Raw genomic sequence first — 14,183 nt, forward strand, 5'->3', positions numbered from 1 at the left:
ATGCATCCCTCACTATGACCACTTTACCACTGCAGCAGCATATGCTAATCCTGAGAAAAGTATGTACGATACAACATATAGCAAACAAAGAAAACAAACTCATGTATACTAATGAACTAAATTCAAATGCGTTGCATGTTGTGATCGCAGCAAACTTCCAGAGGAAATAATGATAATAATAGAATGAGATCTAGCTCAAACAGTCCCTAACGTTGCAAAAACCTTAATCGGCAAATGAACTTCCCCAGCGTAACTTTAGTTACTTAAACTGTTCCGTTTGGGTATATAGGATTTTATGGTGACTTTTAAGCATATGGCAATACTGTTAACAAGCTCTTTTTTTAATGGGATCCATAAAAATAGTCTGTTCCTCTTTCTCAAACTTTTTCATAGTGACGAGTTAACCAAAATTAGCGACAAATGAACAAGTGTTTAATATCATTGTTGTCTATGAAAGCTGGAAGGGCCTGAAGATAAATGATGACTTAAACGGAGTGACAACTTATTAGGGTGACGGTTTTACTGTATATCGGAATTATCCAAAGGGCACCCACACATGCTTAACAACCATAGAATTGAATGGACAGTACACTAGTATTACACAATTAAAAAAAATAAAAAATTAAATTTACTACGAAAATTTCTGCAGAAGTCATTACAAAGTCTCGGACTAACAAAAGCAGTTTAACTCACGCAAAAAAACAATGGAGAAAAAATTGGTGTTGAAACATGACTGCGAGCTGAATATGCAGCACCACCATCACCGTGCTGTGAAAGTGAAATGACACACAGATCAATAATACAACAGTGCAGGAAAAAGTTTTGTCCAATCTCGTTTCGAACAAACATACCTGTATGCCAATATGCAAATGGCCCATAAGAAGGTAAGTAGTAAATTGTAATCATAGCAGTAAGATCCATCTTCCCACGATTATAAATGTTAAAAAATGAATAAGAAATGCAGTGGCTTACTGCAGGGCTGGGCAAATCACATAAAAAATTTAGGTGCCAGAACAATTTTTCAGGTGTCAAAAAATTTTTCACCAAAAGAAAAAGGTCTGAAATAATGCGTTTTGACGTTTTCAGGACATAATTGCCCTCTTTTATGTTGGTAGATATGCGGCTATAAATTCCAAAAGATTTTGTGTGGCTCTCACCCTGCAATTTACGAACAATATTATACCCTGCAACTACACAAAGAAAATTTTAGGCGCCAATACTATTTTTTTAAGTTGCCAAGGTGACCTTGTGCTGGGATTTGTCCATCCCTGGCTTACTGCAATGTAAATGTATTAGAATATTTGTGAATAAATAAATGATGGCCCGGCCCAGCTTTGCAAACCATTGTTATTGTCATTTTGATACTCCTGAACCGCATTTGGCTTAAATCAGAAAAAAGTGCAACATTTAAGGCAGTTGCATTCCTGGTTAGCATTTTTTATGATCTCTGGGTTCAATGAAAACATGAGGGATATAATGGTCAGTGTGCAAAAAATTAATTAACATAGAAATATGAAGTGTGTACAACCTGTGTGTGTGTTGCGAATCCATGTGTCATTCTGTACACTGTATACGAGATAAAACATATGGCAAACAAACAAAAAATGAGCTCTGAAAATGTGAATGCACCATATACTAGCAGACTAAACTCAAATGCTGTTGTCTCGGTGTCTATTTTAATTACAGCAAATTTCCGGAGGCAATGTCACCTTCAGAAAAAAACCAATAACAATAAAGCAAATAATAATAATAATAGTCAGCAGAAAAAAAAAAAGAAACAAGAAAATGGCAGATTTTCACAGACCAGGAAGAAAAGCGCCAACAGGCAAGAAAGGAAATAGTTGCCAAGAATCGCCAACTTGGGATTATAATATAGCTGCTCCGAGGGCTCCCTTTCTTGCTGGAAGTTTCAGCTTACCAATTCACATGCTCTAGAACAGTGGTTCTAAACCTGGAGCTTGAGGTGCTTGAGAAGAAATTATGGTGCAAAGGGGCCATGGGCTAAAAAAGTTTGAGAACCACTACTCTAGAAAATCATATTGTATGAGATATTTTTATGTCCCCCTTTCTATGCATCTCTAAGTGCCCCCCCCCCACCCGCTGCTGTGTCTCGGGGACCCATCAGTTTTTACAGCCCTAATCATTATCCTCATTCCTATGAAATTGATTTAGTCAAGAAATTTATTACATCAAAACCAATGAGTTTTTGGACATTGTAGTACATTGTTTTTATAATCTCTCGTTTCAATTTTCAGCTAGAAGAAAAGCTGCAGCAAAAAGAAAGAAATTGAAAAGTATGCATAGCAAAAGCACAGATGAAGATGAAGACGCAAAAGATGAAGGTTAGTAAAATGATTATAGCTGACCTGTATTCCACAAATTGATCTTATCTATAAGGTAACACTATCACAGTGTTTTTTGGAATAGGCATGAGCATCAGAACAAGACATTCAGGGTACTTGAGCAACCCTTAAATAATTTTTGTTAGAGGGCAGAGGCCCTTGTAATTCATCCTGAGTACATAATGCAATGCATTTCCCCATGTATGCCAGTGTTTCTCAAAGTGTGTGTTGCTGCTCCTATGGGCATTGCCAACTTTTGTCAAGAACTATTGATGCGTTAGCTTTTTTATGCTTTGAAATGGTTCTTTTCTTAGGGAAAATATCTACTAATCTTGTGAGCCGCAGAGGAACCATGAACAGGGCAAAGGGAGCTGCAAGTGACAAAAGTTTCAGATATGCTGGTGTGCCCTTGAATTCCATATCTACACTTGTATGGCAGTAAGCACACACACTATCTCTCTCTCTCTCTCTCTCGAAAAGGGGGAAAATGGTGACAAAACTGCTGTACAATCATGAGCTTACCACAAGAAGTTCCCATGACCAGCAATTAAGTTTTTTTTTAGATTTATGTTTTAGAAAAATATGTATGCAGGATACATAGGTAACACAGATCATATGGTATATTACTGACGAAATGTTGATCCTAGAGACGTACTTCCAGCTAGATTAGAAAAAGCATCCAAATAATGTGTATTACTCAGATATTTCATTGATATTTCAAGGGGTTGTATAGTTATTAAAGTAAAAAAAAAAAACCTTTTTATATGGACACCCTGTGCCCAAAAACCCAGTTAGGAAGTTGCTGCCCTTGTCTCTCCTAATGCTAACTGAAAATATTCCACATTTCTAAATGCAATATTCACTGAGATATTCAAATTCAGAAAATATGGAGGAAAGTTTGGAAGAAACAGCATCAAATGCTGCAAAAATGGTTTTTCCGCATTTAATGCTGTATCTCAGTGAGTATTGCACATCAGGAGAGGCAGGGTGACAACATTGTAATTGGGTTTTTGAGCATAGGGTGTCCATATAAAAAGAACATTTTTTATTTTAAATAGCTATACAACCCCTTGAAACATCAATGATATTTCTGAAATATCTGAGTAATATACACATTATTTGGGTACTTTTTCTAACTGGAAGTATGCCTCTAGGATCAACGGTTCACCAGTAATATATGATACTCCCTATTACCTATGCATCCTGTATATATGTACAGTGTGACTCAAAACTTGATGTGCAAACTTTTAGGGGAGGTAGAAAACATAAAAACAAAATAGAAACTCTCCCCCCCCCCCCAAAAAAAAAGAACAGAATCACAATATTGTTTTTTTTTGTGTGCATAACTGTGGATGGTAAGAACCATGAACACTTGTTGTGAAACTCGAGTGTACGCATGCTGTCCTTATGTGGAGTGTTGCTGAATGGAGAGTTTTTCCACCCATTATTGGCTTGTCATTTCTGCATGTTCGTTTATCATCCTGCTAATCAGATTGGGGTTTCCGGTCATACATTTCTATGTGATTCTGTTTTGTTTTTGAGTTTTCTACCTCCCCTAAAAGTTTGTATGTTGAGTTTTGAATCATCCTGTATATGTTAACTTTTATTATTAAGCTATTATACTAAAAGAATGAAATCTTATATTTTGCAGTTTTAGAAAGATCGCCATATCTGAAATCATCTCCGGTACAAAGAAAAAGGAGATGCAAGCCTTTCTGGAGAGCAGAAAAAAGGCTTAGGTAAGTACTTTAAAATCCTAATGAAAGAAATTGCTTTATGACAGGGAGCTCATGGTCAAAGATGAAAAACGATTGATGCCAGTCAATCAGTTTTTTGACATTTTCAATCAGGTATACTTAACCTTTCATATTCTGCAGGTCCCTTGCACCAACAAGATGAAGGCCTTGCTAGGACCCTTTTCGCAGATAAGATTATGATGGCCACAGATCCTCTTTATCAATGAGATAACCACCAGAGACATACCCCAGTGAATAAGATGACAGCCACAGATACAGAAAAATATCCAAAGCAATCCATGTCCAAAGTTTAACATCTTCCCGAAGTGGCCAGCAACTTGTCAGTCACATTACAAATTGGCTGGTGTCTGAAGTCTACAGAAATTATTTTTTTTCCTTGCCCAAGCTCACTGACTGTCTGAAATATCTTCAAGGGCCAGTGATTTATCGTGTGCGTTTGTATGGGAGCTTCTGATTATAGTAGTAGAACATGCTGCCCAAAGAAAGTATGGCGTTTGATAAATAAATACAAGGTCATGACCACAACAGACAAATTGCCCAATGATACTGATGGCAGATAGAAATACAGTGAAACTCCTCTCCGTCTGTGGAGGGGATAGCTGCATAGAGGTTGTATGACAAGAAAAACACATCTCAGAGGGACATGCCAAAATAGCGGTTTTCAGTGTGTCACAAAAAAAAATCTTATGCTCAATTTATTTACAGTGCCCATAAAACAGATGCATATACAGTGAAACCTTGCCACAACGCTACTCAATATAATGATATCCTATACTGCACTAAAGGCAAGGGAAAAAAGTCTCTCTTTTGTTATCGAACTTTGATTAAACGCCAATTCAGCTGACTGGAAGTTGATCTGACATGTGATGGGGATGGAAATATGTTTGCTGATAAATGCCGGCTATAAGCTTACAGAGTCTCTGAACTCTGCATTGCCAAAAGAAGAGGGCTTTAAGTAGTGATGGGACAAATATTCAGTTGCTATTCTATATCTGGGCCTTATGCCAAATATTTGGTGCAGCAGAATGTTGCTTAGGTATTTAGCCAAATATCTGTATAAATGTAAGTACATGAAATAATTTTAAAAAATTATATTCATTGGAATTTTTCACATAAATTAAAATTTTTACTGATTATATTTTATTGTGTGGTGTATATCCCCCTGTGAAAGAGGGTGAATTTCTAGGATATATAAAATATGAAACTGAAAATGGAATCCTACTGCAATAAGGTGGAAGTGAGTATGAATTACACAAGTACAACTAACCGAAGGATGTATTTAGACAAAGTACATATTGAGCAACTTGAAGGAGCCAAAAAGGGCAAAAAAGCATCTAAAGAGGGGAAAAATAAGAAAATAAGTCATAAATTTTATGATGCATTACTAGTTGAGAATCAGTTGTCACTAATTGTTGAAATTTTATTGATTGAATGTAAAATTGTAACAAGTGTTTGAGAAAAATGATTCCTTAAGTAATATTAAAATATAATACAGTATATCATCGTTGAATTTGATTGCCAGTATCATGGCCATAAAGATCTTTCAACTACCAGTTTTTTTAGCATTTATTAAAATAATAAATGGTTGGGTACTTATGTGAATTGAATTTTAATAATGTGAATTGAATTTTAATAATGTGAATTGAATTTTAATTATGTGAATTGAATTTTAATTATGTGAATTGAATTTTAATTATGTGAATTGAATTTTAATTATGTGAATTGAATTTTAATTATGTGAATTTATCAATAATTATCAAAATTGCCAAAATAGTAATATTATTCATAATTGTGACTAATTTTAAGAAAATTGATATTCAGCTACTGAACCCTGGAAGCAGAATTTGCTAAAATCTGTGATGTACATCGCAGAACAATTAGCACTGCTGCAGAACAATTTTGGAGAATTAGAAATTAGGAAAAAGTGCAAAAAACACTATTATGGAAATTTTTCATGGCAGAGCATTTCCAGTGAGCCGAGGGCACATTGCAGAACAATGCAGAGCATTTTGCATTAAAGTGCTACACATTCGGTATTTGGCCAAAACATTAGCCAAATATTTGATATTTGGCGAGATCACGTTTCATTCCATCTGTAGTTTTAAGGAGTCAAGATGCTCTTCATTGCCACTGAGAGGATTAAACTGTCTGAAATTCATATTCTAGTTATTGTTATGCTAAAGAAAAAAAAAATTTCAACTTGTATAATGATGAGAGTTTTGTGAAAAATATTACATACCTTAAAGAAAATTATGGCTACTAAATTTTGTATGCTTCTAATGCATTGCTCATAATCTCATTCTTCAATGGATACTGAAATAAAATGTTCATGACCTTTGGGATGTGTGCTTGAATTTCATTATTTGTTTGCAGGTATGCAATTCGTCGTATCACAAAGTCTCAAGTATTTTATTGGGTAGTAATTGTCCTTGTATTTTTGAACACCCTCTGTGTAGCTGTTGAGCATTACAACCAACCTAAGTGGCTAGATGATTTTTTATGTGAGTATAATATTTTCTTATACTTTTTGTTATTTGCGGTTTTTTATGATTTGTAAATGTCAGATACACATGGAAAAAGACTAATCATTATTAATCTACTCTTTTTTACCTTTACCATCTTAATTTCATTTGATAATTTTTGTTGCACCACAGTCATTTTCTGCACACTGGGCTAATGACTACAGCTCCTTCCACACATTAGCGAAGAATCCTAAAAAAGAATTTGGAGTTATACGATCACAGTGTGGATTTGTATAGAGAACAAACATACATACATGCTTTCACATTTGTATATAAGATTTCCAACTATTTCACTGTATTCCTGTAGATTTTTATTATTTTAATTAAAAAAACTTGATATATGTATTTACTTGCATATAAGATGAGCTATGATTTTAGATATTAAAATAAGGGAAAATAGATTTATTTATTCAACTCCTTTTTCCATTTATTCATAGATAATAGCATAAGATTTTTGGAGTAAGATGACTTAAATGCAGGATGACAAAAGTCGGGGTTATTTATTTATTTGTACACTATTGTTGGCCTGCGACCTATACAAGAGCATGCAATTGAAAATGACAAAGCTATTGTTTGATATTGGACAAAAAACTAGTGATAGTGGGGGATTTGACAATAGAGCTTGGAAGTTTGTTCTATTCACCAATGGTATGAGGAAAGAAGCTGTATTTAAAGCAGTCAAGTGGAAGCAAAAATTGTTTTATTTTAAGAGAATGGTCGAGTCTTTGAGAGATGTAGAATGGTTTGGCTAAGATACCAGAAGTATCTATGTTGAATTGGCCATGAAAAATTTTATATAACAATGTTAATCGAGAAATGAGACAAAGAGTAGTGACATGAAAAAAAAAACAAATTAAAATTTTTTGGAAATTTTTTTTTAAGAAGTTGTGAGGTTTTTTTCATAAGGCTATGATTATTTTACCTTAGGGGATTCCTCTCCCCCTTGTCCTACTTTTTATAATTTTTTGAGTGGGAGCCCCAAAAATTTCATTAATTCTGAATTTTCATCAGTTCAGGAAGCATTTCTCTCACTCGTTTTGACTGTTTTATTCATTAATTTTTAATTATCTTACTCCTGGATTCTGACTTTTTTCTTGAATTTTTCATCAATACTCAATTTTAAACAAATCCTGAATTATTTTCAATTAGTCAAAATTAGCATTATCTCTGGAGTTATTTCTTAGATTAATTCCTATTTTTCATCATTTTTTTTTGTCTTTTAGTGACATTTTTTGTTTAGATATTCACTCGGGTGTATAGGACGACCCAGGCTTTTGAAACAGTTAAACTTGAATAGAAACCTTGCCCTATATGCAAATAAATGCTGTATTTCATGCAAAAAAGTCAAAACATCCACTGTATTTGAAAATAGCAGTTGAAAAAAAATGCTATGAATAAAATTAATGAAAAACAATTTTATATCAGTGAAATACAAATTTCATGACTTTTTATGGTTTTTGATAAAAATCTAGTTTATTATCTCATCAAATGGTATATGCTGGTATCGTATCAGCTATAAGTAACCCTTCACAATACGGGTGCAGCTTATAGATACTCACAGGGTAGATCTGCCACAAATATGTTATCGCTTTAAACCAATTTACAGATTATGTACATTAGTCAGATAACTGTAGTCTATTTATTTATTTTTTTAGTGGCTTCCAATATATGGTCGCTACTCTGTTTTACATACTGCCTCAATCTTATGAACTGGTGCTCTGGTCCCCTAACAATATGTCATTCCTTGGAATGTCTTTGCCATTTACAAACTAATTTTTCAAGTTTGCATGTGGGTTCCATAAGCAGATACAGATTTCTTGAACATGGATGGGGAGGGCAATCAGAGGCAAATTTTACCTATGCCAATTTTTTATTTATTTATTTTATTTATTTATCACACAACCCAGTAGGCAAGATTGCACTTACACTGGTAAGATTCAGTACTAAAAACATAAAACATAAATCAAGTAGAAAAACACTTCATATAAGGTGTAAAGTTAAAATCCTCCAAGAGAGGAAGAAACAAATCCAGCATAAGGGGCAAAAACAAGGTCACGTGGGAGGCTGTTCCACAGTCTAACTGAACAGCATCTGAAGCCATAAAAATAGCCGTCGCCTCTGCCCACTGGAATTTTCAATTGAAGACTGTCTGTGGAGGTTAGGTCATCTGTCCAAGATTTCGAAAAAAGAGTAAAAGAGTTATCGGAAGGCAAATATACCATGTACCAGTTTATAGCACATTATTAGGTCAGCTCAATCCCTCCTCCAGGGCTGATGAGTAGTATGTCTTTACTTTTGCGTGGACACCACACCTGCGAGAGTATTCAAGAATCAGTCGGACATATATGCATATCACACCTACTGTGCGCTGTACATATCATATATGAGACTCTATTGGCCCTGCAGACCACAGGCCCGTCATTGCCCCTCCCCGGCTCTCAAAAATACATTAAAAATGGTATATATATACATACATTGAGTACATGTGCTTTGCCCCCCCCCCCCCCGGAAAAAGTTGAAATGATGGCCCTGGGGCAGACCATATTACAATAATGATCAGTGAAGTTGAGAGAACCGGATGATGAAATACCCAGATCGGAGCATATGCATATGGTCAAGTGTTGCAAAACTTCAGGACCCATATGATAGCAGCCAGGGTCGGTGGGTCTGCCTAGATGCATAGAGCCACTCTTGATGATATGATGATATATATAGGAAAATTATCCTGGCTACTCCAATGGAATAGACGAAGGCAGGCAGTCTCTAGGCCCATTGTGTTGTCTGTCGTTGAGAATAGCTTTATATCATCTGTGAATTGTAGAATGGGAATAGAAAAGAGAACAATGTCATTAGTGAACAAAGTGAATAGTATAGAACCAAGTACAGATTCTTGGATGACACCGTTTGGTGCGGTCGACTCGCTGACACTGCCCCAGCAACTTCAACACAATACACTCTGTCTGACAGTAGGACATGAATCGTCCTGACAATTTTGCCAGGAATGCCCATATTGGTTAGCTTTCTTAAGAGAATTGATCTGTCGACTTTATTGAAGGCCTTATTAAGATCCATATAGATGACATCAACATGCAACTTTCATTGATAGATCTAGACCAGTTGTCATGGGCGACTAGTTGCTGAACATGAAATGAGCAGCCCGGTACGAAACCATATTGGGTAGAAGGTATAAGACCCATCTCAATTGCATATGGAAGGAGGCGATTGGTGTTACATCTTTCAAAAATTTTGCAAGTGAGGTCAGTCAAGGAAATTGGACAATAATTGCATGGATCTGGTGCAGAACCCTTCTTTTTGTAGACCCGAATGATAATTGTGGAGTGCTAGGCATGAGGGATAATCACATGGATGTAAAAGTAGGAAAATAGAAAACTGAGGAGCGGAGATATAACGTTGGAGAGGAGTTTGAAGTAAAGGCCTGGAACTCCATCAGGACCCGGGGATGCACTGGTGGAAAGAGAGGAAATAATGGACTATACTGCCTAGATATTGAACATGCCATTAAAAATCAGATGGTCTTCTGCAAGGTGACTTTTGGAATGGTCGTAGCCCTGCCAACAGGACTGTAGGAGCGAGAAAAGATGTCAATAAAGATATTAGCCTTATCGAGGTCTTTAATTATTGGTGAATCGTTCAGAGACAGCACAGAGATACTCCCAGATGCACGAAGTCTATAGTGAACATCTTTATAAACACTTTAGTGAACATCTTTTCCACTATTGGGGATTTCGACCTGGCTCCGTATGCGAAGTGCTTCCCCTACTGACTATTAATTTTTTTTTCTTCCAGTATAAGTGCATTTCATGCCTTCTGGGGTTATTGTAAATAAATAAATAAAAATAATTCTGATCATGATTCATGCAAAGTTTTTGAAGATGCAAACGCTCTCTATACTGCACATAGTCTGAGTAGATCCGTGACATATTTTTGTACTGATCTTTGGAAAGTTGAGAGGAAAAGTTTTTGAAAACCCACCAGGCATATAGTTTTCTTTTTGTTGCACAAATGTAGAACTCTATCTGATCTACAGGAGATCCTACTAGGTGGGATATGATCTCAACAGCAACGATAGGGAGTTGGGAGGACCTTTACTGCTGAGATGAGTCCTGCCAGTGCCTGGTCGTAGACTTCGGTGATGAGAGAAGATAACAAAGAGTAGTTGGCCTTAAAGTAATTTAACAATTAATTGGATTGTACGTCTGAGGTAATGAGTAATGAGAAATGAGGTGGTAGATTTGGCGGGTTGTCACTGAAGCAGAATAGGGGAAGCAGCTTAAAAAAAGTTTGATAATAATAAATAAGAATTAATTATTTATTTTTTCCTTTTTGCAGATTATGCAGAATATGTATTCTTGGGATTATTCATTTCTGAAATGCTTCTCAAGGTTTATGCACTTGGAGCACGCATTTATTTTGAATCTGCCTTTAATCGTTTTGATTGTGTTGTAAGTATTGATCCAAAAGCACACACACACTTTTTTCTTTACCTTATTTGTATTTGGCACGTTTTTGCCTCTATTTAAATCTTTTCTGTTCCATTAATATATTTGTTTTGTTTCTCGTACAGGTTATATGTGGTAGTATATTTGAAGTTATATGGACAACTCATAGTGGAGAATCGTTTGGGTTCTCTGTGTTGAGAGCATTACGTTTGCTCAGGATATTCAAAATAACCAAGTTAGTATTTATGCTGTTTCATCTCATGCGAGGTTTTTAAAGGTCAAACTTTAAATGTTCTCTGGGCTATATGGAAAGGAGGGAAAGACGGTTTTAAGTTGAAAACATAATAGGGCTGCGGTGATTAAAGCAGCGGGGGGGGGGGGGGAGAAATATCAGAGTAGCAAAAATCAAACACATGGATTTGCTTGTATATTGGCATGAATCTCAGCATAGCAGAAAGTCTGCTACAAACTATGGAAGCAAGGGAACCATGAAACTTTGTTTTTGCAGCTATGTTCCTTTGTATGTGGTTTCAAAATAAATGTTAGAGCTTGTTGGTAGTGTTTATGCTATTGAAAAACTGTAGTGAAGTCAAAAATATCTCCAGAATCATCTATGTTTAGTTCTCGATGGAACTTCAAATGCTTTAAGCTGGACAATCAAATGGAAACAGCAAGTAATAAATAATTTTCATAAATTTCCTGCGGAACGTTTTTCACCTGCACATGTGTAATCAAACTGAAAAGGATTTGTATTTTACGTTTTACGCTAATTTGTCATACATCGTTTGTGAAAAAATGTATTTGAATAGTCTGTCAGACTATATTCAGATACATTTAGAGTGAATTAAGAAACATCTTGTATGTTTGTTTCTCTGGAAAAATTAACACAGTTATTTGCTTATTAATTTTCTGTGTACCATCAATATTTCTATGCTGGGTTGTACTGAATGTTTATTATGCTGGGTTTTTGTGTGCCAATAATTATGTTTCTTTGTTGTGTAAAAAAAATGAAACCAAAAAAAAACAAAAAAAAAACCAAGTGAATTACCCACACATAATGGGGAGGCTGACAGGGCTCTGGATAGTGCCATCCTTATCCATTGGCTGACCCATACATAACCCGTAGCCATGAGATCTGCTACTATGATTTCTGATAATGAATATCTAGATTGGTAATTTTAGTCAGATGGGACCTCTGAATTATAATACAACGATATTGCATTATAAGTAAAAAAAAAGAAGCAATCTCTGCCCTCCGAATGTTGGAAAGATTTGAAATCGAACTATATTAAAATGTTGGTAAAATTTTTATTTTCATGTTAGTTTGAAACTTCTTATCAGGCTATATTAACTCTATAAAAACCAATCCGGCCGTAGACGGCTCTACATGCAAACAGCCAAACCGCCTGTAGCCGGCCGAGATGGGGGGTATGGGTATATAAGACATTTTTGTGAAAGGGCAGGGAGGGATGATTGACAGCTGTCGTCAGAGGCGGGAACGAGAAAGACAAGCGTATACGCCCCATCAGTTGGATTCCGGAAGCTCCACTTCGATAAAGCTGACTGTTGTTTGCAACAATACAACAAAACGAGAGGTTACACTATCATGTTGTTACCCACGACTTTGGCGAAATAATTTTGGGAAAAGAATTTTAAAATTATCAAGATGTGTTAAATTTTATTGCTTATAATAGATTATATTGTTTAGATATTTAGAATTTATGGTATCTTGTACTTTTGCGATTGTTGCGTTTTCCTGGAACTTGACTTACAATTAGAGCCAGCTTATGTGCAAAAAAAAGGACACGCAGCATCAAATAATTTTGTTTTATTAGTTGCATGCCAACACAATTTATTGAGCCTGTCATAACAGGTGCTCTATCTGAACAAAATCCTGGCAATTTATTAATTGGAACATTGCTAGATTTCCGAAAGTTCGGTGTCATTTGTGTAATGTTATCCGTACTGAACTTCTGAAAGCCTCCATCTTCTGAAATTTTCAGAAAATTTTTTTTATTCTTTTTTATTACAACTATGGCGATACTCTCATGAAAAGAACTTTCCTTTACCCAAAATTCGGAGAAGTATTTTACTCCTAATAAGATTTTTGGAAGTAAAATGAATTTTAATGTACTATTGTAACAATTATTGTTATGGGGATGATGCCCCTCGTATCGAATGAAAAACATGAAAAGATTCTCTACATAAGCTGAAATGAATTTTTACTATGAAACTGGGAACGGTCCTGCCTGAAAACGTTCACAACCTTGAGACTCCTTTCCTAACGGCCATATGCTTCGCAAGTTCTGTTACTTTCTCTGTTAACTCTAATGGTTATATATTTGGATCATGCGTTAGGGAAGGACAGCTGCCCCGTACGGAAAATTTGAGGGGGTGGCAATTTTAGTGACAAAAATGTCACTTTGTTGTGATTCTGGGAGTTGGAAAATCAAGCCGCAAAAATTAGCGCCCACTCCTCCGGGGCACCATGTCCGCTCCCCCCCCCCACTAGTTGCGGCCCTGGTCATCAATACGCATATTTTCAGTTCACACAAAGAAAACCTTCTATGTTTGGATAAACATGACTAATTGCCGACCGATATTATTTACTAGAACTGTAAAAGCAATAAAGAAAAATTTGTAAAAAGCAAAAAAATTATGGTATGTTTTTTGTGTAAAACATAAGGGCATGTTGCAAAGGGACATTAACATGCACATGAACTGAGCCCGTGATAGTGGTATAATACTAAGTAGTATATTTCATTTTGTGCACAATTTTGCAAGTGTTGTTTTGTTTCTTTAGCGTATTACTAAGGTTTTTGATTGTTAGTTGAGAGGTTAGTACACAAACCTCTAGCGATACGAATTGACTTCCTTTTGGGACGGCTGCCTTTAGGATTTGGAACCAGACTGCACAGACTCAATTATGCCCATTTTTGTGCATAAAATGGCCGTGCAATGTTAAAAAAAAACCACCTAAATAAAGAATGTGGGGGGGGGGGGACATATTGTTACAGGGGGGAGCCTAGCGAGCTATAGCAAAGGGCGGCAGGTTTGAGGAATGAGTGGCCGAGAAAATTAGTAGAATGTGAAAATAGTGGC

The 14,183-nt window shown here is 35.8% G+C and overlaps 1 protein-coding gene across 1 annotated transcript in view; it reads left to right on the forward strand.

Annotated features, from left to right (window-relative positions):
- Positions 1 to 14,183, forward strand: part of LOC149087589 (voltage-dependent calcium channel type A subunit alpha-1-like) — a 154,285-nt gene that overhangs the window by 26,898 nt on the left and 113,204 nt on the right. Inside the window, exons 10-14 of the mRNA XM_089231917.1 lie at positions 2,256 to 2,342; positions 3,994 to 4,081; positions 6,473 to 6,600; positions 10,972 to 11,084; positions 11,207 to 11,316. Coding sequence (XP_089088043.1) covers positions 2,256 to 2,342; positions 3,994 to 4,081; positions 6,473 to 6,600; positions 10,972 to 11,084; positions 11,207 to 11,316 — 526 coding nt within the window. The remainder of the gene's footprint in view (positions 1 to 2,255; positions 2,343 to 3,993; positions 4,082 to 6,472; positions 6,601 to 10,971; positions 11,085 to 11,206; positions 11,317 to 14,183) is intronic.

The sequence above is a fragment of the Pholcus phalangioides genome, unplaced genomic scaffold, assembly GCF_987345545.1.
Source record: "Pholcus phalangioides strain wild (caught in Gottingen) unplaced genomic scaffold, Ppha-v1.0 ptg000004l_1, whole genome shotgun sequence".
NCBI classification, from domain to species: domain Eukaryota; kingdom Metazoa; phylum Arthropoda; class Arachnida; order Araneae; family Pholcidae; genus Pholcus; species Pholcus phalangioides.